Source organism: Camelus ferus, chromosome 28 (assembly GCF_009834535.1).
Source record: "Camelus ferus isolate YT-003-E chromosome 28, BCGSAC_Cfer_1.0, whole genome shotgun sequence".
Classification (NCBI taxonomy): domain Eukaryota; kingdom Metazoa; phylum Chordata; class Mammalia; order Artiodactyla; family Camelidae; genus Camelus; species Camelus ferus.
This window is the reverse complement of record NC_045723.1, coordinates 3170323-3192473: the sequence shown is the minus strand read 5'-3', so window position 1 is coordinate 3192473 and position 22151 is coordinate 3170323. Positions and strand designations below refer to the sequence as shown.

Genomic DNA, 22151 nt, shown 5'->3' with positions numbered 1-22151 from the left:
CCCCTCCGAGCCTTAAGAGGGGCCCTGGTTGCTGCGGGCTGGAGAATGAAAGTCTGCTTTGGTGCTGGGGATAGGCCCACAGCGAGGAGGCACTGCAGCCTCTGGGCAGTCTCTGTGCTCTCAACAGGACAGCCTATTGCTGTCCTTACAGAGAGGACCCTGTGGAGGGGGGCCAGGCACCCATGCGTACTGATACAGCTCAGCTCATCCACCAGCCTGAGCAGGCTCCCGGGGAGAGAGTGGGTGAGAAACAAGGCTCCAGAGCTGGGTTTTGGAGCAGGTGGCCTCTGCCCAGATGCCTTAGGACTGGGAGGACTTCTCTGCCCCTCCCAAGAGCATCTCTTGCCATCCAGTTTGGGAAATCTTGTTCAGCAGGGCACACAGTCACGGAACAGTCCTCTAAGCACTCTTTCTCTGCAGCGATGCCTCCGAGCCTGGGTCAGGGTCCTAGGCTCTGTCCCTTGACCTGGAGACCCGCAGTTCCCATTTGGAGTGGCTGGAAGGGAGGGAAGATGACTTCTGGGGGACTCTGTATTCACTGTGGGAGCTCTTGGGCCCACTCCACCGGCTTCCGCTCTTCTCTGAGCTCCTCCCCTTTTCCACTTTGCCACCTCTCTGCTGCAGCAAGCCTTCTCCGTCCTGTTCCTGTGGCTCCATGTCCACCCCACCCATCACTGACCTCTTCCTCTTTTGCTCCAGTGCCTTCAACCCAGGTCGGGTGTCCGCCTGGCAAGCGGAACTCCCTGCTCTCCTGGCTCTCAGGTAACCTGGCATGGCTGGGGAAGTTTGACTGCCACCTGTCGCCTGAGTCCGCATCCCGCAGCTGCATTAACCTCTCCCAGCAGGCACTAGCCCCCCCCCACACACACTCTGCCCTGCCCGTGGACCTGCAGGCATCCCGCCTGTTCACACTTGTGGGCCAGCCTGATTTGTGCTGGCTCTGCTTGGCCCAGGACCCAGTTACTGGGTGCCTTTGCCCAGGTCCTGGAGGGGCTTCCTCCAAGGTCCTTCAGTCCTTGAGAAGACATACACGCACACACACATGCACACGCACAGGCACAGGCACACAGGCTGGGACTAGAGAGTGTCTTGTTCCTGGCCAGGCCAAGTGAGCCCAGCTGTTCCACACTACCTGCTCAGGGTCACTCACAGACCTCAGCAGGATGACTTGTTATCCCACCAGCTTTCTCTGAAAAACTTTCCACCTTTCCTCACAGGCTTTGCTTTTCATTCTTTTGCTGCTGGTGTCCACCTGCCAGTGGGAGGCAGCCAGTGGGCGGTTAAGAGTGCGGCTGCAGACTGCCCTGGTTGACTGCAGTCTCCGCAGATACCAGCTGAATGATTCTGGGCACTGATTTACCTTCTCTAAGTGTCGTTTCCTCATGTGAGATGGGAATGATACATGTGCCCACTTCTTGGAATTGTCAGGAGCAGTGAGGGAGAGCACTGATACAAGACATTTAGTTAGCACTCAGTTACTATTTGGTTTTTGTCTATTACAACTGAAGTGTGACATCCCAATCAGAAAGTATTTAGGAAAAGGTCAGATAAATGCTGGCGCTGTTTCTGGCCTTTGATATGTCACCCTCCTGAGCCCTGTCCCAGGGTTGGTGGGAACTGTGTTGGCTCCAGAATCATTCACTTCGAGGGATCCCCATGCCATGTATCCTGAGGCAGCAGAGGGTGGTGGAAGGTGGGGGTCCTGTCCGCAGAGTTCTCGCCTGGGCTGGTGAGCCCAGAGGCGGTTCAGGGCATCACGAGTATCTTTGAGCTCCAGTCTCAGTGCATGACTTAAAGAAGCTGCTAAAAACCTATCACTTCAGTCAACTGTTTCCCCTTTTTTTGTTGTTGTTTGTACAGCTGGGTTTTTTTTCCCCTTCTTAAATGTACCAAAGCACATTTTTCTATTGATCCTCTTGAAAAAAAAGAAAAGGTGACTTAGAAGTCACTTGTCCTGTTCAAGCACAACCAGCTTTTGACTAACGGGAAGTACAAAGCCATTAATGGCCTTTGAGCAGGGGGTGTCTGGTGAGAAGAGAGTGGACCGTGTTGGCCTCGCTGGCCAACGCCTCAGCCTCCCTCTCTTCTTCTGTACTGGCTCTTGTTTCACAGATGGCCAGGAGTTTGTGTGTACATGGTATGAATCCTGATTACCTAATATGGGAACCGAGACACTTTTCCGTAAGCTTTCTATTTAGAGGCACCAGGATTTCACTATGCAGATGTGCCTTCATTTATTATCCTCATATGCATATTCATGGGGGTCTATATTTTAAATAACACCATGATGTAAACCTCTTAATGAAAAAACCTTTTTCCATGTTTAAGATTATGTCCTTAGATGGGGAGGGTATAGCTCAGTGGTAGTGTATGCTTAGCACGCATGAGGCCCTGGGTTCAATCCCCAGTACCTCCATTTGAAATAAATAAATAAACCGAATCACTGCCCCTCTACCTAAAAAAAAATAAAATAAAAAAGACGCCATCCTTTAAAAAAAAAAAAGATTATATCCTTAGACTGTTCTTTCAGAGATGGAATTACCAAGTCTAAAACCTCATTATTTTGTTACATTTAAAAAATTTTATCATAAAGGTAACATAGCTTATTTAGAAAATAGAGAAAGTAGAAAAGAGTCTTAAGAAAATTAAGAAGCACCTATAAATTCATTGTTCAGAAACAAACACTTCACATTTTGGTGTATTTCTTTCTAGGACTTCTGTTTTTAATAGGTCATGTCACTAATTTATGTTGGTTTTAAATTCAGTTTCTGTTTCTGGAGTGTTAATAAGGAATAATTGAGAGCATTCATCATCCAAATAATTAATGTGAAATATTAAGTAATATCCCTAGTATTTCTATTCTTTTCTAGAACTTAACCAGAAATGTTACTTAAGTTAGAGTAAGTGATATGTGCACATGATCCTTTAATGGTTGGGCACCACCCAATCATAGACTGTCCAGACTGCATTTTCCCAGTTTTATGAATGAAACTCAGAGGTAGAGTATTATTCAATCCTGTCTCCCTTGGTTAAATCGGTCACCCAGATTCAATGGTTGCTCTTTTCACTGGGCTATTTGTTAGAACAGCTAACTCAATAGTTAGATAGTAACTTAGTAGTTAACTAAGCAAATCACTTCCTGTTTGTTTAAAACAAGTCAGCATGCCTTCACAGATAACTTCTTGGTGCATTTTATTCTCTTCTGAGTGTTCGTAAAACTACAAGCTAATGATGTACAATAGTGTGTGCCCTTCCTTTTTCAAAATAAGGAATCGGTTCCTTCCTCACTAGAGGTTGAGTCATTCCCCTTTCCTGGTTACCATCAGCTGCAGGGAGCCCAGGGCTGCCTCTAGGGCGGGAAGAGGCACCGCCACCACTACCCCAGGCTTTGCCCCCTGGTGGGGGACTGGATCAGCCTTGGGAACCTGGGAAGCCTGGAGCTCTGAGTCCTTTCGGCTCCTGGGAGAGGAACCTGCTTCCCCCATGGCCCTGCCAGGCTGGCTGGGCTCAGCAGACCCCGTGGCAGGACTGTTCATGGAACAGGTCGTGCGCGGAACATACATTTGAGCTCTTAAGGGCATTTTGAGATGTGAACAGAGTGTCATGTTGTTGGGGGGGTAATCGGTGTGGTGAGAGAGTACAAACTGTAGATTCCTCCTTTTTGTATAATTTAAAAGTATGTAGTTTATGTCCCTTGACAGAATCTGTCGTCGAGACAGGGACATGCTTGGGTAATCATCATGTCGTCCCTGCCTGATTAGTTGTTGGGGAAATGAGGGCTTTTGAAGCCGTAAACTTTGTGTCTCTGGTTTTGTTTTCTGTTCTGTGTGTTTGTTTTGGGAGACTTTTTAATACTTATTGCACAACAGTAAGTCCTAAACAAACTAACTCATTTGCTTTGATGAGGTCAGACCTTCTGCAGTGAGCGCTTCCGTCTGTGCTCGAGAACGACTTCCTGTTCCCGGTGGGGACACCATGGCCTGGGCATCCGCGGGATGAGGCTAGACAGGAGGCTGTGAGGGGCCCTGGGCTGGCTCCCAGCCTGACAGCCTCTCTCCCCCTACAGACCGCTCCCCGTCCCACCCGACGACCCTCAGCCGCTCGGCCTCCCTCAGCTACCCGGACCGCTCGGACTCGGCCAGCACAGCCCCCCTGGCGGGCAGCAGCAACCAGTTCGGCAGCTCCATCCTGGGCCAGTACATCTCCGACTTCAGCGTCCGGGCGCTCATGGACCTCCAGTACATTAAAGTGAGTGCTCCCCGCGGGCCCCTGCCTGGGCGGCCCCCTCTTCCTCACCCTGGGCGTCTGGACCACTCTGCCTCAGGGGTCTTTCTTTGCTCTGCCACACCCAGCACGGAGGGCCCAGACCCAGGATGTGCGTCCTTCCTACTCTTGCTCCTCACTCTTTGCATGGGCTCTTGAGACCCCAGTGGGTCCTGCCCTCTCTTCTGGACTTGCACCCTCCATCCCGGCTGCCCTTTTCCCCCTGGTCTCATGTAGGGTTTGTCCCCCCTGCCCTGCTCTCAGTGAACCCCATCCCTTCCCCCTGCAGATCACCCGGCAACAGTACCAGAACGGGCTGCTGGCCTCCCGCATGGAGAACTGCCCTCAGTTCCCCCCAGATGGGTGCACCATCTGCACCGAGAACTTGACTGACAAGTCTGAGCTGCCCGTGGTGGATGAGACCACGACGCTCCTGAATGAGCGCAACTCCTTGCTGCACAGAGCTTCGCACGAGAGCGCCATCTGACAGGAGGGCCTGGGGTCCCCCGCCAGCCCCGCGGGGGCCTCCCCGGTGGGCCCACACGAAGACAAGGAGCCTGTTAGGCTGGAAGGGGTACAGATAGCCTGTCTGACTGAGCAGCCAGATGGCCCCCAGCCCGAGGGGCATCTGGACTGCGACAGGCACCTCTGAACAGCTCCGGGGCAGCGGCCGCCCAGCCCTGGACAAGTGGGACAGTGGGCTGGTGACCAGGAGCTCCTCTTTTTAAATATACGGGGAAGGGAAGACAGGGTTAAGGAACTTTATTTAAAAACAATGTTTTTTCCCAGAAAAACTTTAAAAGGGGTAGGATTTCTCACCCCGGGAAGCGATAGCCATAATCTGCTCCCAGCCGTGACCTTCTGGCTATGTCCCTGACTCAGGGAGCCTACTCTTTCTCCGCCTCCCCCGGAGATGGAGTCCCAGAGGCCTGCGGGAGAAAGGTTTTCTCTTGGGAGGGAAGACAGTTCTTCCCAGGAAGCAAAGAACCAAATAGTGCGGAGAACAGTTGCCCAGACACGTGCACTGAGGCTCGTCTGTCGTCGCTGAGGCCAAGGGATCCTGGGGAGCTGTGATCAGGGATGTGATACGCCCAACTGTGGAGAGGAGCACCCTCCTCCAGTCGATCGCTGGACCCAGGAATTTCCTAGAACTCTGCAGATGGGCTCTCCTGGTGAGTTGGGCTGGGCTGAGGACTCTCACGCTGTCCCGTTGGTTTGCCTCATATTCGCCCCTTTGGACTCTCCCCTTGTAACAGGGCTGACTCCAAGTGTTAGGCAGGGCCTTGCACCTTTAAGACTGCTAACCCCTGCTCCCCAGGCCCTGCCCTCACCTTCACCAAAGGTTTTCCCCAGGTGGGGAGGGCATCTGCGTTAGAGGGCACTTGTCTGGGGTACTCTTCCGGGGGAACGTGGTCCTGGGCACTGACGCTGTTAGCAGTTAGTACTAGTCCCCCTTCTCACCCAACAATGAAAGTCAAGTCTCAGTCACTGACCCAGGAAGCTCTTCCTTCCAGACGCTCTGCTTCTAATCCCAAAACCCCAATGCCTCTTGGGGATGGAGGGCCAGGGGACATATAGGAAGCCAACCTAAGCAGGTTCTTCATGCCCTTTCCTCTGTGGCTGAGGCTTACCTGGCCTTGTTCACACACTTACAGAACCCAGGAAAGGAGTTTCCCATCTGAAAGGCACACAGCTGGCAGCCCTGTCTCCCCCACGTGTGTAATCCTAGTGTGAGGTGTCATCTTGGCCTTGGCTGAAGCTCGTGGTACTGGACCCTGAGAGCCCCACCCCACAAGCAGTCGCACCCCAGCACCTTTACCCTGGGGCCGACCGGGCCCTGCTGCAGAGCTGCGGGCTTCCCACCATCAGGGAGGCTATGGGACCACGGTCCACGATGGCCCTTTTGTCAGGAGAAACAGTTGCTGGGGCCCAAGATCAGGCAAGGGAGACTCTGCAGGCCTTCCTGAGTATTATTTATTCACTCCTTTCCTCAACCAAGTGCTCTGTTTGGGATCAGGAAATGTCTTGCACCAGGTATGGTGGCCCCTGGTCAGTTTAAAGTCCTCCCCAGTCACAGAACTAATTCCTTCAAGTCTGGATAGAAGATGGTGACATCCATGGGTTCTCAGCCATAAGGTAAAAAAGACACCAGACCTTTGTCCCCTGTTGGGGGAAACCCCTTAGCTTTCTACAGGATCTGCTTGCTTTCCAAATCTACATGGGGGCTCGCACAACTGTGTTCCTGCACCTGACCTGAGTGCCAGGTGGGGTGAAGCCACGGCCTGAACCACGTGTGTGTGAAGTCAAAGCAGCAGGTGCACACACTTCCACAGCTACCTCTTTGCACACACAGTTACTATCAGCAGGTGGTCCCTCCTCCCGTCCCCTCCCCTTCCCTTTTTATAATCACTTCTCGCAGAGGGTCATGATTATTTCCAAATATTACTGGTCCGATGACTTCCTCCTCCCAGTGCAATTTTTCATTTCCTATTCCAACCTCTGGTTCCTGGGCTGAGCCGTACCCTGGAACTGGCCCAGCCCTGCGCGTCTTCCCGTGGAAGGGAGAACTTCGCAAATGGCCTGAGAATGGGTAGGCAAGTCACAGCCACCATAGCAAATAATTCATATTTATTTTGCATAAGATTTTAATTTGTATATTTTTGTGATTTATTTTGGCATTGTTATGAGTTTGACTCTCGGGGAGTTTTGTTGTTATGACTCTTGTGTCTTTTGTCACAAAACAATGATAATATTTGCTAAACAATATATGGAATTTATTTTTGATTGGTAATAAAAGTGAAATATGTATAAATCTTGGTGAGTCTACAGTTTGCCTATTAGAATTATGTCAGTAGTACCTGTTATGGAGCTAGAGGTGGCTGTGGTTGGCGGTCACCTGTGACAGGGCAAGGGGCAGGCATTCTGGGACTGTTGAGCAGTAAAAAGGAAGCAGAAAAGTAACTTACAAGAAATACACAATCAAGGCTGTTGTCATAGGAGCGAGAGAGTACCAGCTGCTGCTGGACCGACAGGGCAAATGCGCCACAACCAGGGACCCAGTAAAGTGGACACCAGAGGGTCTTCTGTCTGCAGGTATGGAGGGGGCAGTGGGGATGGGCAGACTGCCCCTCCCCTCTCCCCTGGGGGCTGAAGGAGAAAGGAGCTCAATCCCAAAGTCTGATTGTGTTGCCATATAACACGCAGTTGCCTCTCTGTCCATACAGAGGGGCTGGTTTGTGGTCTCAAAGTTGGGGTGCTCATTCCCCAGAGGGCCTACCTGAGAGTGACCTCACTGCATCCACTCCCAGGGTTGCAGCTGTGCAGACTCTTGCGGTGCCCAAAGGTGCCCACAGCTGTTGTGCCTGGTGTGTGCGATCAAGTGTGCTGAGGCCGTGGGCTCAAGCAAGCCTGGCTTAACAGGGCAGATCAGGGGGAATGTTTAAAGAAAGGGAGGCATTGGGTAGGCAGAAAGGGAAGAGGACATTTCAGATAAAAGGAATATATACAAAGTCTGGTGTGTAGGTGGACAAGAATAAATTTTATCCCTCCATCTGTTTCACACATTTAAGCCCCTGCCACATGCCAGGTGCCACCAATCCCTCAGGCTGTCTTCTCTACCTGGAACGTTCTCCCTGGCCTTTGTGAAGCTCACCCCTTTGCTTCATCTAAGCCTCTATTCAAATGCTACCTCCTTGAAGAAGCCTCCTTGACAGCTTGGCCCCAGTCCCTGTCATCTCCTTATCTCACCTTGTTTCTCTCCATAGCACTTATTGTCAGGTGTTAAAATATGGATTTGTGTATTTTCTATTGTCCTTGTACTGAACTTAAGCCCCAAGAGGTCTGGGTCTTTCTTATTTCCCCTGCAGTCCCAGCCCTAGGACAGTACCTGGTACATCGCAGGCACTCAATGCAGGAAATACTTGTTGAATGAATGAGTGGTCTTACAAGAAGGTAAGTACTGGATGCTCGTGGAGGGGATCACACTGCTCCCATAACCCTGACCCAACCTAGTCAAGATGGTCAAGGAAGACCAGCTGGAAGAAGTGATGTTTGCAGACTTGAGAGAGAAGCAGGAATTAGCCAGTGGTCATACACCATAGTTATGAGTTTAAAACTCAAGAATAAACATTTAGATATAACATGGAAATGCCTTGAACCAAATGACCAAAAATGAAAATGGCCCTGGGAGGGTCAATGAAGGACCTGAACATCCAGTGGCAAGTGTCTCCATTGATGCCGAGATGATGGGCCAAAAAAGAAAGAATCAAGGAAGAAAGAAGCTGGCGTAGTAGTGCTGGGGTTGCTCCTGTTCACAGAAGATCACTCTGTGAGCAGCTTTGTTTGCCCGGTCTGGATCCTTTGTCTTTGGGTCTTACAGTTTAAATCACCATTTGTGTTTTCCAAGTGTGATCCAACTGTTCTACTCAAAGGTTTTCCCCCCAAATAAGTTATAGGTTGTTTTCCAAGGGAGCCTGAGACCAGGGAAAAAGTAACTTGTCAAAGGTCAGAGCCCTGTCTAGATGCACAGGTGGGGGTGCATTTTCCCCACCATGTCTCTGGAACTGTTCTTTGCTATTAACCCTTCAGGTGCATGACTCATTTCAAGCCTCTCCTCCATTCTACCTCCGTGTCAGCATTTTATCTGGACTTGGAGACAGAAGTGTGAACCAAGTGTTTGTTTTTTTTCCAAAAGAGGCAGGCCAGTCCGGTGAAAAGGCTCAGTGGTCATTACTGCTTCTGTTGGAGGCTTATTCTGGAGTTTTTTGCACAGTATTTCTGTAGGTCACTGACCACGGGTTTATTAATTTTTGCACATCATCTTCCACACAAATGAATTTTCTTTAATTGTGACCACAGTGCCTAAACTTCTTTATGTTGCTTTCATGACAGCAAATGTGTTTCTACAGAATCCTTGTAAAGACCATTTTAAATGACATATATATGGACAATCTTATCAAAGCCTACTTAGGAAACTTGGAAGAATGTAAAGAAAATTCAAAAGAACCAAAATGTAAAGAATGTACATAAAAATGTAAAGAAAATTCAAAAGAACCAAAAAACAAAAAACAAACCCTTCATCTGGACACCTATAGAGAAGTCTTGTTAGCAGTTTGCCTATTTCCTTCCAACCAGGTAAAGATCATATTGTAATGAGTTGAAGAACATTCCATACTGTCATGGACCAGTCTTCCATTAAAAATAGTCCAGGGAGCATCCTCTTGAATAGTTCTTGTTGGTCTTTAGGTATTATTTTCCCGAGGATGATCTGCTAGAAGTGGAGTGACCAGATAACAGTAATTCCTGACAGAGCTGCCGTCTCCTGTGGTTGGGATGGCGAACAGGGTATCAGGCTGGTCGCGATGGACCCCAACATCCGTGCCAAGTCCTATTTCACTTTCTCCGGTAAAATATATTAATAACAAGAAGTAGCTGCGAGGATCCAATGAGGTAATGATCTCGTGTGTTTACGAATTTACCGTCGTTCTCCATGCAAGTTCCTTTAAGGCAGGGCTGTGTCCCGTCCGAGACCTACAGCAGAGTCGGGCGCGATCAAGAAATATCAATAAACCTGAGCCTCCGACTCCCAGTCGCCGGTTCTTTCAGCTCCCTTCGCCCTTCAGGTCGGTGGTTCACCGGGCCCTTCCTCAGAAAACGGCCCATCTCCCATTCGCTGAAGTCTGCCTGCAATTTCAGGAGCGCCGCTTCGCTCTGCGGCCCAAGTCTCGAGCAAGGGACTTCCCAGACCACGGGCCCGGCCTCCGGGTGCGTCGGGACGGCCTGTAGGAACCAGACGCCCGCAGGCCGGGGCCATCTCGCCTCTCCGAGTCCTCTGGGCGCCGGCCAGCCCAGGCCCGGGGAGCCGCGGCCGAGCCCCCGGCCCGCCCCGGGATCTCGCCGTGCTTGTTTACGCCCCGGCGCAGCCTAGTCCGACCCTGGAGCCCGCCCTCGCCCGCCGCCTATTGGCGGAAGAGGCGCCAGGGCTAGCGACGATTGGCCTGGGGGAGGCGGAGGGGTAGGCTGCGCGGGAGCCGAGAGGGGGCAGCAGGCGATGGCGGCGGCGGCGGTGGGTCGGCTAGGCTGGTTGCTCTCCGCGCTCTGCCTGGGCACTGCCGCCGGGGAGGTAGCGCCGGACCCGCGAGTGCTGGGCGTCTGTCTGGAGGAGGACGGAGTCGCGGACGCTGGGTGGGTGCGCGAAGGGGAGGTGCGGGCCGCGCCAGAGGCCACCTTCCGCTTGCGCCTCTTTGGCTTGGGCTTCGCCAACAGCTCCTGGTCCTGGGTGGCCCCTGAGGGGGCGGGCTGCCCCGAGGACGGGCCGGCCGCAGCGCCCGACGAGGCAGCGGCCCCCACGGGCGAGTGGCGCGCGCTGCTGCGCCTGCGCGCCGAGGCCGGGCGCCCGCAGTCGGCTCCGCTTGCGGTGCGCGGGGAGCCGGGCGGCGGAGCTGCCGGGGAGGCTTCGGCCCCGACGGGCGAGTGGCGCACGCTGCTGCGCCTGCGCGCCGAGGCCGTGCTCCCGCACTCGGCGCTGCTGGCTGTGCGCTTGGAGCCGGGCGGCGCGGCGGCCGAGGAGGCGGCGCCGCCCTGGGCGCTGGGCCTGGGGGCTGCAGGGCTGCTGGCGCTGGCGGCGCTGGCACGGGGCCTGCAGCTGAGCGCGCTGGCGCTGGCGCCGGCCGAGGTGCAGGTGCTGCGCGAGAGCGGCTCGGAGGCGGAGCGTGCGGCGGCGCGGCGCCTGGAGCCCGCGCGACGCTGGGCCGGCTGCGCCCTGGGCGCTCTGCTGCTGCTGGCTAGCCTGGCGCAGGCGGCTCTGGCGGTGCTTCTGTACCGCGCGGCGGGACAGCGCGCGGTGCCCGCCGTGCTGGGCAGCGCGGGGCTCGTGTTCCTGGTGGGCGAGGTGGTGCCGGCCGCCGTGAGCGGGCGTTGGACGTTGGCACTGGCGCCGCGCGCGCTGCTCCTCAGCCGCCTGGCGGTGCTGCTCACCCTGCCCGTGGCGCTGCCGGTGGGTCAATTACTGGAGCTGGCGGCGCGGCCCGGGCGGCTGCGTGAGCGCGTGCTGGAGCTGGCGCGCGGTGGCGGCGACCCCTACAGCGATCTCAGCAAGGGCGTGCTGCCGAGCCGGACCGTGGAGGATGTGCTCACGCCCCTCGAGGACTGCTTCATGCTGGACGCCAGCACCGTGCTGGACTTTGGCGTCCTGGCCAGCATCATGCAGAGCGGGCACACGCGCATCCCCGTGTACGAAGAGGAGCGCTCCAACATCGTGGACATGCTCTACCTCAAGGACTTGGCCTTCGTGGATCCCGAAGACTGCACACCGCTCAGCACCATCACTCGCTTCTACAACCACCCACTCCACTTCGTCTTCAATGACACCAAACTGGACGCCGTCCTGGAGGAATTCAAGCGAGGTAACGGCCGGGGAATCGCTGAGGGGACTCGAATGGCAGCGCCCTCCCTCTAGAAAAGGAAGCGGGGTTTAGGGAAGGATCCCATCCCTGTGGAGGGCAGTGAGGCCTCTGAGGGTCCCCTCTTTTTTTTTCGCGGGGACAGGGGGAGGCAATTAGGTTTTTACTTATTTATTTTTAATGTAAGCGCTGGGGATTGAACCCAGGACCTTATGCATGCTAGGCATACACTCTACCCTCCCCCTCTTAAGGGCTCTTTTAGAGAAGGTGATGGCCCTGCAGCTTCTAATGACCCTTTGAAATATCACTTAAAGGCTGTCGTTCTGGAACTGACAGTGCTATAGACAGCGAAACCCCCTTTTCCTGGCAGGCCCCCAATTTAGGGAGGTATGTCCACTTGGCTCTAACTTCCCAGTTCTTTACCTCTCCTGAAGCAGAGTCAATTCTTGAAGTTTCCCTAACATTTCCCAGCTTTGAGACAGGACTTTTTTCAAGCTTACATTTCCCCATTAAGCAGTCAGCCAACCTGAGGACACAGAAGGGGGAGAGGAGCTTGCAGGCGGCTCCTCTTCCTCCCACACAATCTGAGCTCTCACTGGCCTGTCCCCGTTGTCTTCATCCCCTGATGACTTCCATGGACCTTGGCTTCTGGAAATACAGGGCAGCTTTCAGAACTGGGAAAGCTTCCATTGGAAAGTCAGGAGGGGCGGCCCCTCTCGGCCCTCCATTCGGACAGTCCCAGGGGAGCCGGAGATTCTGGCGTTGAGGCCCCTGTGCCTGCAGTCCGGAGGCTGCACACAGCGTCTGTTCCAGTCTGCACATGTCCCTGTTTAAACCACGTGTGCAGCGTGTAGTCATAGACCTGGGGCTGAGTCCAACTCTGCCGCTGCCTCGGGGGCCTTGGGCAGGTGAACATGGTGTCTGAGATTTAATCCTCAAGGGCACGCTGAGAGTCTCAAGTAAGAACCTGGGAAGAGTCTCGCCTGGTGCCTGATGTGTTGTAGGAACACAGACATGAGCTCCTGTCCTGGTGGGCTCGTCAGATGGGACTAGGAAAAACAGGAGGCCCCCCAGCAAGCTGTAACATGAGCATGCCCTCCCCGCAGGGAAGTCCCACCTGGCCATCGTGCAGAAGGTGAACAACGAGGGCGAAGGTGACCCCTTCTACGAGGTGCTGGGCCTGGTCACCCTGGAGGACGTCATCGAGGAGATCATCAAGTCTGAGATCCTGGACGAGTCTGAAGACTACCGTGAGTCCTGGCCCCAGCAGTTTTCCAGCTCGGCTGGTCTTTCACGCTTACTGAGACGTGTGTATCAGAGGACGGAGGGTCTCCGTGTTGTCAGAAGCGGGGCTGGATCTCCGATTGGAGCTGTTACATACCCAGGCCCTGTTCTCCTTACCCCTGTGTGCACCACTGTTGCCCTGTGCAGGAGGGAGGGCTCTCACCTGGACGCTGAACCACAGTGGCCCGTCCATCAGTGGCTTGGCAGTTCCGTTGCTTGCCTGGGACTCTGCCCTTAACGGGCCTCACCCAGCCTTTCTTGTCCTTGGTCCTTTTGCGTTCTCATGTTCATTTGTGCATTATACACGTGTTTTCTCAAAGAACCCCATTCTTTACTGCTGAGAGGTTCTTCCCCAAGCAGATGACTGAGGGCCCATGATTCTGTCTTAGACATGCCTACCCTTCAGGATGACGGCTGAGGTCCCATGCTTGACGACCGAGCCTCACATGGGCCCCGGGACACTGGGCTGCCCACTCCTGCGAGCTTCCAAGTGAATCTCTTTGCCCATGTGTCTGTTCCCGAAATGCGGCATCTTTGGTTTGGCTCCTCAGGCTGCCGTAGGCGCAGGGTCCACAGGTTGGGGGCTGTTTGGCACTGGTAATTCTCAGACACGGGCTTTCCGATGAGGGGCCTGATGTTTTACATAAGCTGCTTTGCTGTTATGGGCATTATCTTCTCCCAACTCCAAGGAGAGGAGCAGGCTTTCCAGTGCTTCTCAGGACGTCGCTGGAACGCAGGCCGCTGCCCCTCTGAGCCAGGGACTGGATCGCTGCGTGGTCGGTGTGGCAGCCAGTGCCATCCCAGCAGCAGTGCCAAGGCCTGGCCCTGCGGCTCTGAGGCTCTCCTCCAGGAGCCCGTGGCCTGGCGGGGAGGGAGTAGGCGCTTGGTTCGGTTGTATTGGTTGGAGGGCTGCTGGTCCCTACGCAGGCTTTCTTCTCTGTCCCAGGAGACACCATGGTGAAGAAGAAGCCTGCTTCTCTGAGTGCTCCTCTCAGGGCAAAGGAGGAATTCTCCTTGTTCAAGGTGTCTGACAATGAATATAAAGTGAAAATCTCGCCTCAGCTGCTCTTGGCCACCCAGCGCTTCCTTTCCCGAGGTGAGGGGGAGGGTGGGCCTTGTCCCTGCTCTCTTGCTCAGCGTCCAGTGGGTCAGGAGACCCCCTCCTTCCCAGTAAGCAGGAGAGTGTCCGGGAGAATTTCTGTGCTTCTCTCTGCGGCCCTGTCTGCATCTCGGGTCCCCAGAGGGCAGCTCCCCTCTACCCGATGGCTGAGAGCCGGGGCTGGGCTGGGTGGGTAGGGGAGCCTGCCCACCTCTCTCTTGTTGGGGAGGTGGCTTGGGTCCCAGGCCAGCTGGGGGAGCCCAGGTGGACAGCAGGAGGTGGTGTGGTTACTTACGCAGGCCGCACTGGGCCTGGTGGACACTGTCCCCTGTCGCTTCCTTCCACCATGGGGCAGAGGTGGATGTATTCAGCCCACTGCGGATCTCCGAGAAGGTCCTGCTGCACCTGCTGAAGCATCCCAGCGTCAACCAGGAAGTGAGGTTTGATGAGAACAACCGCCTGGCTGTGCACCATTACCTGTACCAGCGCAGCCAGCCAGTGGATTACTTCATCCTCATCCTGCAGGTAACTGGGAGCCCAGCCTGGAGCCTCCTTGCTTGCTTAGGAAGGAGGGAGGGTCTGAGAAGAGGGAAGACCATCCAGATGCATGCTCCCTGGACACTGGGGTCGGTGCTCTCCCCTGTGCTCTTTCCTGGCAGGAAAGGTAGTGTCCGCATGTTTCTCTCCCTGTCTCTCTTTCCTCCCAGGGCAGGGTGGAGGTAGAGATTGGGAAAGAGGGCCTGAAGTTTGAGAACGGGGCCTTTACCTACTATGGAGTGTCTGCCCTGACGGCGCCGTCCTCCGGTAAGCTGCAGCCCTCCTGGCGGGCGGGACAGAGCCTGATGGCCCCTCTGGTTGTCACCGGGGCTCTCCGGTGCCCTGTGTTCTGGCCCCGCTCGTCCCTGGGCTGTGTGGAGGGTAGGGCAGTGTCTCCCAGGCTCATCTTTGTGGCTCTTTCCATCCCTGCAAAATCTTTCCAGGAGGTGTGTTTGCCATCCTTTTCAAAGTTCTTGGCCGTATTCCCTCTCCAAAGTGATTTGTGGGGTAGGGTCTTAGAGGCTGTGCAGTCATCCCCCAGGGCAGGGGGCTGCCCTGCTGCATCACTGACTGTACTTCCTGTAGTCCACCAGTCCCCGGTGTCCTCGCTCCAGTCCATCCGCTACGACCCGCCACCTGAGCCCGCCGATGGCACCCGCTTGTCTGCGTATTGTCCTGACTACACCGTGAGGGCCCTCTCTGACCTGCAGTTCATCAAGGTGACCATCTGGGCTGCTTGTTGGTGCTGGCTTCTACCTAGCTTTTGTGTCCCCAAGGGCTGAACCAGCTGGTCAGAGATTTGTATGGATGAAGAGTAAATTCTGATTGAGTCCATCTGAGATTTCCCAGAGCAAGAACTTGTACTAGCTCTGAAGGGCGGATGGCCTTGGCTCCCCGAGGCCCCTCTGTCTGCTGGTGGTCTGGGCATGTCTCCGGGCCTAGGCACCTGGTTTCTTTGGCGATCTTAACAACGCTCTGCTGGATGCTCTTCTCGGCTAGTTTCAGGTTCTTCCTTTTCCCTTGACTCTCCACATAGTTCAGGTGCTCCAGGGCAGGAGGGAGTGGTGTGACCTCTCCCTCACCTTCCCCATCTGGCTGCACAGGTTGTGCCTGCTCGGTGACAATCCCTGTCCTCAGGTCACGCGGCTGCAGTACCTCAACGCACTCCTGGCTACCCGAGCCCAGACCCTGCCGCCGTCCCCTGAGAATGCGGACCTTCAGGCCATCCCAGGCAGCCAGACCAGGCTCCTCGGTGACAAGACAGCCACCACCGCAGGTGAGCCCCACGCAGCCACATCTCGTGGCATCGACCCCAGGGCAAGTGGGCCCTTCACCCTCCTGGCTGCACACACAGACCTGCTCCTGCTTCCTCACCTCGCCCTCCATTCGTTCTTTCTCCCTTCATCTCCCCATCCTTTTCTCTCTCCCTTCTCGTTGTTTTTAATAGCTCGGACCAGCTGGCATTTTGAGTAGAGCATATAAGTTCGCATTTTCTCTCAAGGGCCTGTTGGGTAGGTTGACTTAATTAAAGAACACGGTTGAGCCTGGACAGCACAGCGAGGGGCACTAGCCCTCTACGCAGTCGAAAATGTGCATGTAACGTAGTCAGTCTTCTGTATCTGCGGTTCCACATCCTATGTAACGCTGTAGCGTTTACTGTTTTTTAAAAACTACTTGTAAGTAGACCTGCCCAATGCAAACCCAAGCTGTAGTTGCTAAATGGGTGTAAGGTCAAGTTCAGACACTCTGTTGGTCGTTTAAGGTTAAGGTTAGGTCACCTGGAAAATGAAGATTTGTCTAGGTCACCAGTTGGCCGGGCTCGGAAGGTGGGTGGCCAGCGGACACCATCCCGAAAACCCAGAGGGGCACCTGCTGAGGCATTTTGTCATCTCACGCTGGTGTGTGAAGCCTGGCCCTCCCATCCTGGGTTCCACCGGGAGCAGGAAGAAATGAACTTTGCAAAGTGGGACAGAAAACCCCACCCTCACAGTGTAAAGAGGGAAAATGAAAAGAGGCCTGTGAAGAGTGGGTTCTGGGTAGGAGAGGTGAGACGTCAGCGAACTTCCCTGTCCTTGTGATTCAGGAAGGCACTTTCTATTCATCTGAGCTCCTAGGTTGGGGTCTGAGGTCCTTCAGGATGTGGTGTTCCTGGAGGGGCTGTGCGTGCCCTTGGCCTCTGGGCCTTGGTGCCTCACAGGTACAGCTCTGCTTACTGGACCTATGTTTCAGTAAGAATGGAAAGGTGCTACTTCAGGGGCCGTGTGGGTGGCTCCATCGCTATGCTGGGGAGAGGCCGTGGGGGTCGTGCTGGAGGCCTGGGTCTGGGCGCACTTGCAGTCACTTCTGATTGAAGGGGCCCGTCATTCGTCCTTCAGGGCTGAACCCACTCGGGTGTTCATCCAGCAAGACGTGCTTTTATGTTGTGAGGCGCCCCTGGTGCAGAGGGTCACACCATCACGGCAGACTCGGCCCTCAGAAGCCAGGATATTTTTATTTTTCAAAAATACTGTACCTCCCGCCCCAAAACAAACAACAACAAAAAACTGTGAGCCTTTTGGTTTGCATTTTCACGTGAGCCTTTTCTGGCTCCATCTGCTACTCAGACTGCACGTGTTGTATTCAAGGTGCAAACTTAAATCCAAGAATTACAATTTTCCCTTCGTTTCATCTCTTATCTCACACCCAGGGGGTTTTTCATCCTCTCTTGGCCTCAGCGGCTCGTGGCTCATTTCCTCTTGGTAATGGACTACAGCCCCTGTTCTGTCATCACGCCGGTCATTTTCCCCTAAGTGTCACCTGCCCTCGGCTTCGGGCGGGCGTCTTCCTGCTCCTGGCGTGGACCGCGGGGTTTTGCAGTTGATCCCTGTTCACCTGGCGCTTCGCTGCCCCAGGCAGCTTAGTGCCACCACACGTGAATGTGTCACTGGGGCGTTGCTGAAGACAGTGCAGATCAGACTACTCTCTGGGTGACTTTGGCTCCAGGTTCCCGGCAGAGAAGTGCCTTTACTGAAACGTTGAGTTTTAGCTGCCTGCATACAGCCGGGTCAGCACTGGGCAGCAGGGCCAAATCTGGCCACTGCCTGTTCTCATGAGGTTTTATTGGAAGTGCCTGTTTGCCTCTGGGTTGCACATGGCTGCCTTTGGGATGTGACAATGGAGTTGAGTCATTGTCACCAAGACCTGCCAGCGCTGAGAACTACCGGCCATTTACAGACGCAGCTTTCTGAGCCCCAGCCCGCCATTTCGAACTCAGAAAACCTCCATGTCGGTCATTCCCAGAGCGAGTCCATTCTGGATGCCAAGCGTCCCGGTCCCCTCCGCTCCAAGTGGCAGAAGGCGGCGGCCAGGCCCTAGCGAAGCTCCCCTGCCTGACGGAGCGAGCGAGCGGCTCTGCCGGTTCAGCTCCACAGCTCGTCTCCTTTCTCTCTCTCCCCAACTCCCTCTCTCTCCCCCTCTGCTCTCTCTCTAGCCTTCCCAGTAGACCTTTCCCTCTTTGGCACATTTGGAAACTGCAGTTGATAATTGACTGTGGAGTAATGAGCATTTTTGTTTTAAGAACACACCCAAGGTAAATATCTCCCCTTCACTGTCTCCTTGCTGTCCTTCCCCAGCCCGTTAGCTGCTGGGGGGCCACTGCAGACCTGTCTCCCCAGATGGGAGGCACTGCTCTATGGGGGGTGAGTGGGTGCTTCCTGTCCCTTGTTGCTACGTTCATCTCATTTTTTCTGAAAGGCAGGAGAGACCATGAGATGCCTGCTCAGCCTTGGAAACGAAAGCTTCCTTCCAGCGCAGGCCATGTTGTCCAGGGCAGGTGCCTCCAGCCCAGCACTGTGGCCTCGGCCTCCCATGGGCAGAAGCCCTGCCTCCCCTCCCCTCAGTGACGGCCTCTGTCCTCACGGTGGTTTTCTCCCGTGAGGCCGGCCGTTTTCCTAAGTGCACATCCCTGCTCTGCCTGATGCCTCTCGCGCAGGCCAGGGGCTCCTCTGCCTCACCTGCTCCTTTCTGTCCTAAAGAAGCTTTGCACACTGGTCTCCTAGGACCTGTCCCTTTACTGGCCTGGCTGCTGACCCTCCTCTTCTCTCTCCTCTAGGGTCCAACCACAGCAGACCCGGCCTCCCAGCGGAGGAGAGCCCAGGGCGGAACCCAGGAGTTTAACGCTTGCCAGGCCGCCCCAGGCCTGGGGAACGGACAAGCACGTGGGGAACTGGAGCGGCTTCCTGCCAGCCTGTCCCCACCACTGCAGGCCACGTTTTAGGTGGCCCTCGTAGGTGCGGTCCTGGCTGTCCTCAGAACCAGACGTCAGTGCCAGGAGCCTTCAGCAGGTCCTGCCCCCCTTCGGGAGATGGGGGTCAGCCAGGGCCCAGCCCCGAGTCTGCTTCCGACGGGAATGAAAGGAACAGCGTCATCTCCAGTCCCCAGGGCCCAGCCTCCCTGTGACAGTGCAGTGTGTTTATACCTCTTCCGGCCAAGCCACAACGTGAGTCCACGATTACCACCTCTGTGTGGCGGTGACCTGTACTCTCTCTGCTTCTAAGTTGCCAACCTGCTGCAGGCAGCACTTTTTGATCAAACCAAGAGCACCAGTTTGGGCTGGGGGTTCACATCCATGGCCTTGGCCACTCACTGGTGACCTTTTTGGCTTCCCACACAATGCCGTGCTTCAGAGCTCACACCCAGCCTGTCCCTTGTGCCAAACTGACAAGCTGGTCTGTCCTAGCAGTCCCGCTCCCTCCTGTGGAGGTGGCTTTCCCGACCCCTTCCCTGGCCCTGAGTGAGCGTGCTGGCCCCGGCAGGACTGGGGAGCGCGCTGCCACTCCCGCGCCTGCCTTGCTTTGTCACCACTGACAGTATTGTCATTTTCTGTGTTTCAAGAAGAGGTCACACGTGGGAGAAAGTTGCACCTAATCCTTTTTTGTTGTCAGATTCCAGGAAGGGTAACCACCTTTTGACCTGTTTTGTACCTTCCTGTGAGGCCCAGGGGGGTGCTGTGTGGTGTAAGGTGCCTGGACAGCAGCGAGGGAGGCGGGGGCTGGTTGTGGACCAGGTAGATCCCCATCACCTTGTTTAGAGAAAAGAACATGAAACCAGAGTTCTCTGAAACATTTCAGGCTCTTTGCTTTCTTGCTTTTCTAGCTCTGGGGTTTAAGAGAAGTGGGAACAGGAAGGCATTTGTCTTGTCTTCTGGTTCACCTAAATTCACCTTCCACGGTGCTGCAGCTGCCTAGGAACCGGGGCATCACAGGGATCTAGGATAGAGAGGGACTTTTCTCAGAGGAATTTGGGTCCTTATCCAGGATCAGTGGGAAGGTGGGCCAAAAAGCAATGGCGTGCTCGTTTAGAAATTGTTCTCAAGGAATTCTCTCCAAGAGCAAACCCAGGTGGGAAACAGATACTTTAAAATGATCTCTCTCCAGAACAGTGGTTCTTAACCTTGGCTGCACGTTGAAATCACATGGCAAATTAAAAATACTGATACCTGCCCCCCCAACCCAAAGGGGTCCTGATTTAATCAGTCTGGGCGTCAGGGTTTTATGCTTTGAAATAATTTTAGATACACAGACGATTTCCATATGTTATTCACACCAGCTTCCCTGAAATGTTCATATCTTCCATAACTTCGTTACACTTAGTAAAACTAAAAAATTAATGTTGGTACAAACCATTAACTAAATTACAGGCTGTCTTGAATTTTTACCGTTTTTTTTTTTTTCCAGTAATACCCCTTTTCTGTTGCAGGATCCAGTCCAGGATAGCAAGTTGCATTTAGAGCTATTCCTGCCACCCTCCCTACCCCCCGTCCCAACTAACTTTATTTTGAAATAATTAGAGTTGTAGGAAGTTGCAAAGATAGAGGACCCATGTACTCTTCACCAGTTTTCCTCAACGGTTACATCTTACTTACCATACAGTACCAAAACCAGAACTCAGACACTGCCACCATGTGGTGTGTAGTTCTGTAGCATCTTACCACCTGTAGATTTGTGTAACCACCACTGCAGTCTAGATGCAGAACTGTTCCCTCACCACACGTTATCTCCCTCCCACCACCCTGTTAGAACCACACCCACCCCCTCCGGCCACTATCCTTAATCCCTGGCAACCACTAATCTGTTCATCATCTCTATAATTTTGTCATTTCCAGAATGTTATGTAAATGGAATCCTACAGTATGTAACCAATGGGACTGGCTTTTTTCACTCAGCATAATGTTCTGGAGACTCATCTAGGCTGTTGCATGTGTCAGTCGCTCATTCCCTTTTTAACTGCTGTGTGGTATTCCATTGTATACTCACTGTCTCGTTTAAGGACATCTGGGTGGTTTCCAGTTTTTGGCTATTCCCAAATAAAGCTGCTATGAACATTCATTACAGGTTCTTGTGCAAACATTGGCTTTCTTTTTCTCTGAGCTAAATGTCCAGGAGTGCAACTACCAGTTGTATGGTCATTGCATATTTAGGTTTTAAAAGAAGCTTCTGGTGCGCAGGGTATAGCGCAGAGGGAGAGCACGTGCCTAGCACGCACGAGGTTCTGGGTTCAATCGCCAGTACCTCCATTAAAAAGGAAGGAAACCGCCAAACTTTCAGAGTGGCTGTACGATTTTACATTCCCACCAGCGATGAGTGAGTGCTTTTCCAAATCCTCTCGGATTTGGTATTGTCACTGGTTTTTATTTTAGCCTGGTAGGGAGATAGTGCTATCTCACTGTGGGTTTTATTTGCATGTCCATGGTGGCTAATGTGTATTTTTTCACGTGCTTCTTTCACTTTGTGGAATGGCCTTAGCCCGTTTTCTAATTAGATTGTTTCGTTTTTTTATTGCTGAGATTTGAGAGTTCTTCATATGTTCTATATATAATGACTATATTGTCTATATATAGTATATGCATTCTAAATACTAACTTTATTGGGTTTTTGGTTTGCACGTATTATCTCCCAATCTAGCTTATTCATCTTAACAGGATTTCTTACAGAGCAAAAGTTTTAAATTTTGATGGAGCCCAACTTACCGGTTTTTTTTTTTAATGGATTATGCTTTTGGTGTCACGTCTAAGAATTCTTTATCTAGTCCTTAATTGTGAAGGTTTTTTGTTTTTCTAAAATTTTTATAGTTTTTAATTTGCATTTAACTCTGATCCATTATTGAGTTAAGGTGTTGTGTTTTGGGGGTGTTTTTGCCTATTGGTGTCCAGTTCCTCCAGCACCATTTGTTGTAAAGTATATCTTTCCTCCGTTGAATGACTTTCACGTCTTTGGGCATATTTGCTGTGTCTGTTTCTGGGTTGTCTGTTCTGTTCTGTTGACTGATGGGTCTGTCCCCCCACCGGCACCACACTGTTTTGATTGCTGTAGCTGTTTAATAAGTTCTGAAATCGGGTGGACTTTGTTCTTTCCTAAAGTTGTTTTGGCTTTTAAGTTTTACAATAATCTTGTTTACATCTACAAAAAAAATCTTGCTGGGATTTTGGAAGGAATTGGATTAAACCTGTGTATCAGTTTGGGTGGAACTGACATTTTTGTTGCTTCTGTCAGTCTTTGTGTATGTTTCCATTTATTCCTTTCATTCATCAG

The 22151-nt window shown here is 53.3% G+C and overlaps 2 protein-coding genes across 7 annotated transcripts in view; both read left to right on the top strand.

Moving 5' to 3' along the window:
* CNNM4 (cyclin and CBS domain divalent metal cation transport mediator 4) overlaps positions 1-7075 on the top strand; it is a 34667-nt gene extending 27592 nt beyond the window's left edge. The window contains exons 6-9 of one of the 4 annotated variants that reach the window (XR_004315796.1): positions 700-762; positions 4067-4248; positions 4553-5435; positions 5919-6070. Coding sequence is in view for 3 of the 4 variants with exons in the window: in XM_014553175.2 (XP_014408661.2) it covers positions 700-762; positions 4067-4248; positions 4553-4750 (443 nt within the window). In the remaining variant the exon portion in view is untranslated. Of the gene's footprint in view, positions 1-699; positions 763-4066; positions 4249-4552 lie in introns of all 4 variants that reach the window. The other 3 variants (XM_014553175.2, XM_032469603.1, XM_032469604.1) reach the window with 3 other exon arrangements.
* Positions 7076-10300: 3225 nt separating this feature from the next.
* Positions 10301-22091, top strand: CNNM3 (cyclin and CBS domain divalent metal cation transport mediator 3). Of its 3 annotated transcripts, XM_014553195.2 has the most exons (9): positions 10301-11666; positions 12770-12913; positions 13894-14043; positions 14402-14571; positions 14754-14850; positions 15169-15302; positions 15721-15859; positions 18053-18151; positions 18674-22091. In XM_014553195.2, exons 1-8 carry the CDS (start codon positions 10313-10315, stop codon positions 18100-18102), a joined length of 2238 nt encoding a protein of 745 aa, XP_014408681.2. In that variant the 5' UTR covers positions 10301-10312; the 3' UTR covers positions 18103-18151; positions 18674-22091. The 3 variants fall into 3 exon arrangements, with proteins under 3 accessions (XP_014408681.2, XP_006177676.2, XP_032325496.1); XM_006177614.3 differs by lacking the exon at positions 18053-18151; XM_032469605.1 differs by lacking the exons at positions 18053-18151; positions 18674-22091 and having other exon boundaries at positions 15687-15828.
* Positions 22092-22151: the final 60 nt, after the last annotated feature.

What these genes read in the sequence shown, in the direction of transcription:
- CNNM3 (XM_006177614.3), top strand. Translation starts at nt 10,313, where the DNA reads ATGGCGGCGGCGGCGGTGGGTCGGCTAGGCTGGTTGCTCTCCGCGCTC. An exon ending in GGACGAGTCTGAAGACTACC is followed by an intron (nt 12,914 to 13,893) that starts GTGAGTCCTGGC and finishes TCTCTGTCCCAG; the next exon opens with GAGACACCATGGTGAAGAAG. An exon ending in ACTTCATCCTCATCCTGCAG is followed by an intron (nt 14,572 to 14,753) that starts GTAACTGGGAGC and finishes CTTTCCTCCCAG; the next exon opens with GGCAGGGTGGAGGTAGAGAT.